This window comes from Verticillium alfalfae, genomic scaffold (assembly GCF_000150825.1).
Source record: "Verticillium alfalfae VaMs.102 supercont1.1 genomic scaffold, whole genome shotgun sequence".
Lineage (NCBI taxonomy): Eukaryota > Fungi > Ascomycota > Sordariomycetes > Glomerellales > Plectosphaerellaceae > Verticillium > Verticillium alfalfae.
The window spans coordinates 237,983-240,342 of record NW_003315038.1 but is presented as its reverse complement, the minus strand read 5'-3'; the positions used below and the strand labels follow the sequence as shown (position 1 = coordinate 240,342).

Genomic DNA, 2,360 nt, shown 5'->3' with positions numbered 1-2,360 from the left:
CCCATCCCTCTCCCATTGTCTCCCATTGCTCCCCCTCCTCCTTTCCCCTATCCTTCTCCCCTCCTTCCCCTCTCCCCCGTCCCTCTTCTGTCCCTCTCCCTCTCCCTTATCCTTCTTACCCATAGAACCTAGTATATAATGCTGAGCAGACTCTCAACTCAACAGTAAATATCCCAGAGTATTTTCAGAGCATCGAGGTCATTCTGGACGGATGGAATCTCCACTTCAAGACATGTAGGTTGCCAGTTCCCAATTTCAATGGCAGGCCTAACACACCTGCGCCTAGTCCTGACGCAGCCGTCATCTTCTGGTCGTGGTGATGGGGAGCCGCAGGCGTTGAAGAGACGCAGGTCCAAGAAAGTGAAGGAAATCGTAAGTTCTAAAGATCCATCTGCTTGTTCGGAGACTGAGACTCTTTAATAGTGCATTGCTCGCGATGAGGAATGCGTTTTGACTGGGAATCAAGAGCTTCATGTGGCGCACATCTACCCCTTCAGTGCCGCAAGCGCCCAGCAAATCAAGTCCACTCTTACTCGGCTATGGGGCGCGGACAGAGAAAAGGCCATATCTGAGAAGCTTTTTCCGAACGGCACAACCATGAGCATTGATGTCATTGGCAATGTCATATGCCTGTCGCCGAACATGCATGCCGCCTGGGCCCGCCACGACTTTGCACTGTTGCCTATGCGCCCGAGCGAGGAAAGGAAGAGGGCAGATGGACTATCAAGGTCGTTTTCTACTGGTTGAAGCACTGTTCCGTGGCCAAGACGTCGAACATGGGCAAAAATATATGGGCATCCGCTCGGGAGGTGCTACTTCAGACTGCCGATATACTCGAGGCGCAGCAACCCCGAGCTTTCGACCTGCGTACGGGCGCGCCAATCCTTAACGGGCAAATTTTCACCATCAAAGCAGCGATGAAAGATCATTTGCCCGACTACGACATCCTAATACTCCAGTGGGACATTGCGCGCATGGCATCGCTGTGTGGAGCTGCTGAGTCGGGCGACGACTACGATAAGGACGCTTCTGATGCAGACACCTATGATGCAGACGCCTATGATGCAGACACCTATGATGCAGACGCCTATGATGTAGACGCCTATGATACAGACGATGATGAAAAACATGTTGAGGCTGAGATGGAAATGACGAATACGTGAATAAACGACATGTGTTCAGGCAGCAGGACAAGAACATCAGCATCACCCGACCTATTATTCATAGTGTTCCTGATACTATTATGGAAAGCCCTAAAAGAGGCTCTGTGTTAGGCATAGTTGGAGGCTTCAACATGCATAGCAGTCGTTGAAGTATGTTTAGCTATTCTAACTATAACACTATGTCTCTAATGCGTCTAGTGTTGTTGCATAACTCCTCCCCTCACTAACAGATCACACCAGATCCAGGGGCCCTATCCAATCAGCAGCGCCTAATCCAGTGACAATCGCTAGGCCCGCGCCTTCAGCATCCCTGGTCGGGCCCCATGCGGCATGATGCCCTTTCAGCTCTAGGTCATCCATCATCCCAAGGCACCAAGGACTATCTCATCGCTCGACCTGCCCTCTCGAACTGTTGCTCATCGTCACGACGCCTGCCAACGCAAGTCTAAACCTCCACCACAAGCCTCCCCGCAGGAAAACCTACCTAGGTCCTTGCCCAGCATGGGCAGCGTGGCTGTTTTCAAGGTAAGCAGCATTGTTTCCATCATCATCATCATCATCCGCACACCACCAGGCAGAACGAGGCATCCCCGCTGACAGATCATCACCAGGTCCTCATTGTTCCGGCCGTCATCTCCCTGATCCTTTTCCTCACATTGACCTTCGTCCTCGCTCCCCTCTGGCGCAAGACTCGCGAGCGCTACGGCCAATACGTTCCCGTGCACGCGATACAGAGCAGCACCCTCTCCTTCGGCCAAAGTGTTCGCAGTGGCGTCTCCGGCCTCATGGAACGATCAATATGGCGCCGAAACGCGTCCCAAGGCGTGGCCATCGGCAGCGATCACTCCGACGATGGCTTTGCATCCGATGACGGCGAGGAGCTCGGTCAAGTCAACCAGAACACGCGGCAGGCTATTGCCGAGGATGCGCGACGCAGCAGCCCAGAGAGCACGAGGAGGTTGAGTAGGGAGTATGTTGCACCCTCCCCAGTCTTGCATCACGCGTGTGCTAATACCAACACCTACAGTTTGGAAGAAGGATTCAGGGATGACAGCGACGACGAGGACAATGGGCGTCGAGCCAGATAGCGAAGCAGAAAGAAATGCGACGAGCAGATTCACGACCCCCAACATTGATTTCCCCTTGACCCTGCATGACGCCTCAAGTGCCTTCCAGCAGGACGCTCTGTCGGGTGGG

The 2,360-nt window shown here is 53.5% G+C and overlaps 2 protein-coding genes across 2 annotated transcripts; both read left to right on the top strand.

Moving 5' to 3' along the window:
- Positions 1–258: 258 nt before the first annotated feature.
- VDBG_00089 (predicted protein) lies at positions 259–1,163 on the top strand (the record flags this gene model as incomplete). Its single annotated transcript, XM_003008362.1, has 3 exons — positions 259–372; positions 424–621; positions 696–1,163. 3 exons carry the CDS (start codon positions 259–261, stop codon positions 1,161–1,163), a joined length of 780 nt encoding a protein of 259 aa, XP_003008408.1.
- A 501-nt stretch (positions 1,164–1,664) lies between these two features.
- VDBG_00088 (conserved hypothetical protein) lies at positions 1,665–2,251 on the top strand (the record flags this gene model as incomplete). The annotated part of the gene is made up of 3 exons (XM_003008361.1): positions 1,665–1,688; positions 1,775–2,133; positions 2,191–2,251. The coding sequence occupies 3 exons, from the start codon at positions 1,665–1,667 to the stop codon at positions 2,249–2,251; spliced, it is 444 nt and encodes a 147-aa protein (XP_003008407.1).
- Between the last annotated feature and the right edge of the window lie 109 nt (positions 2,252–2,360).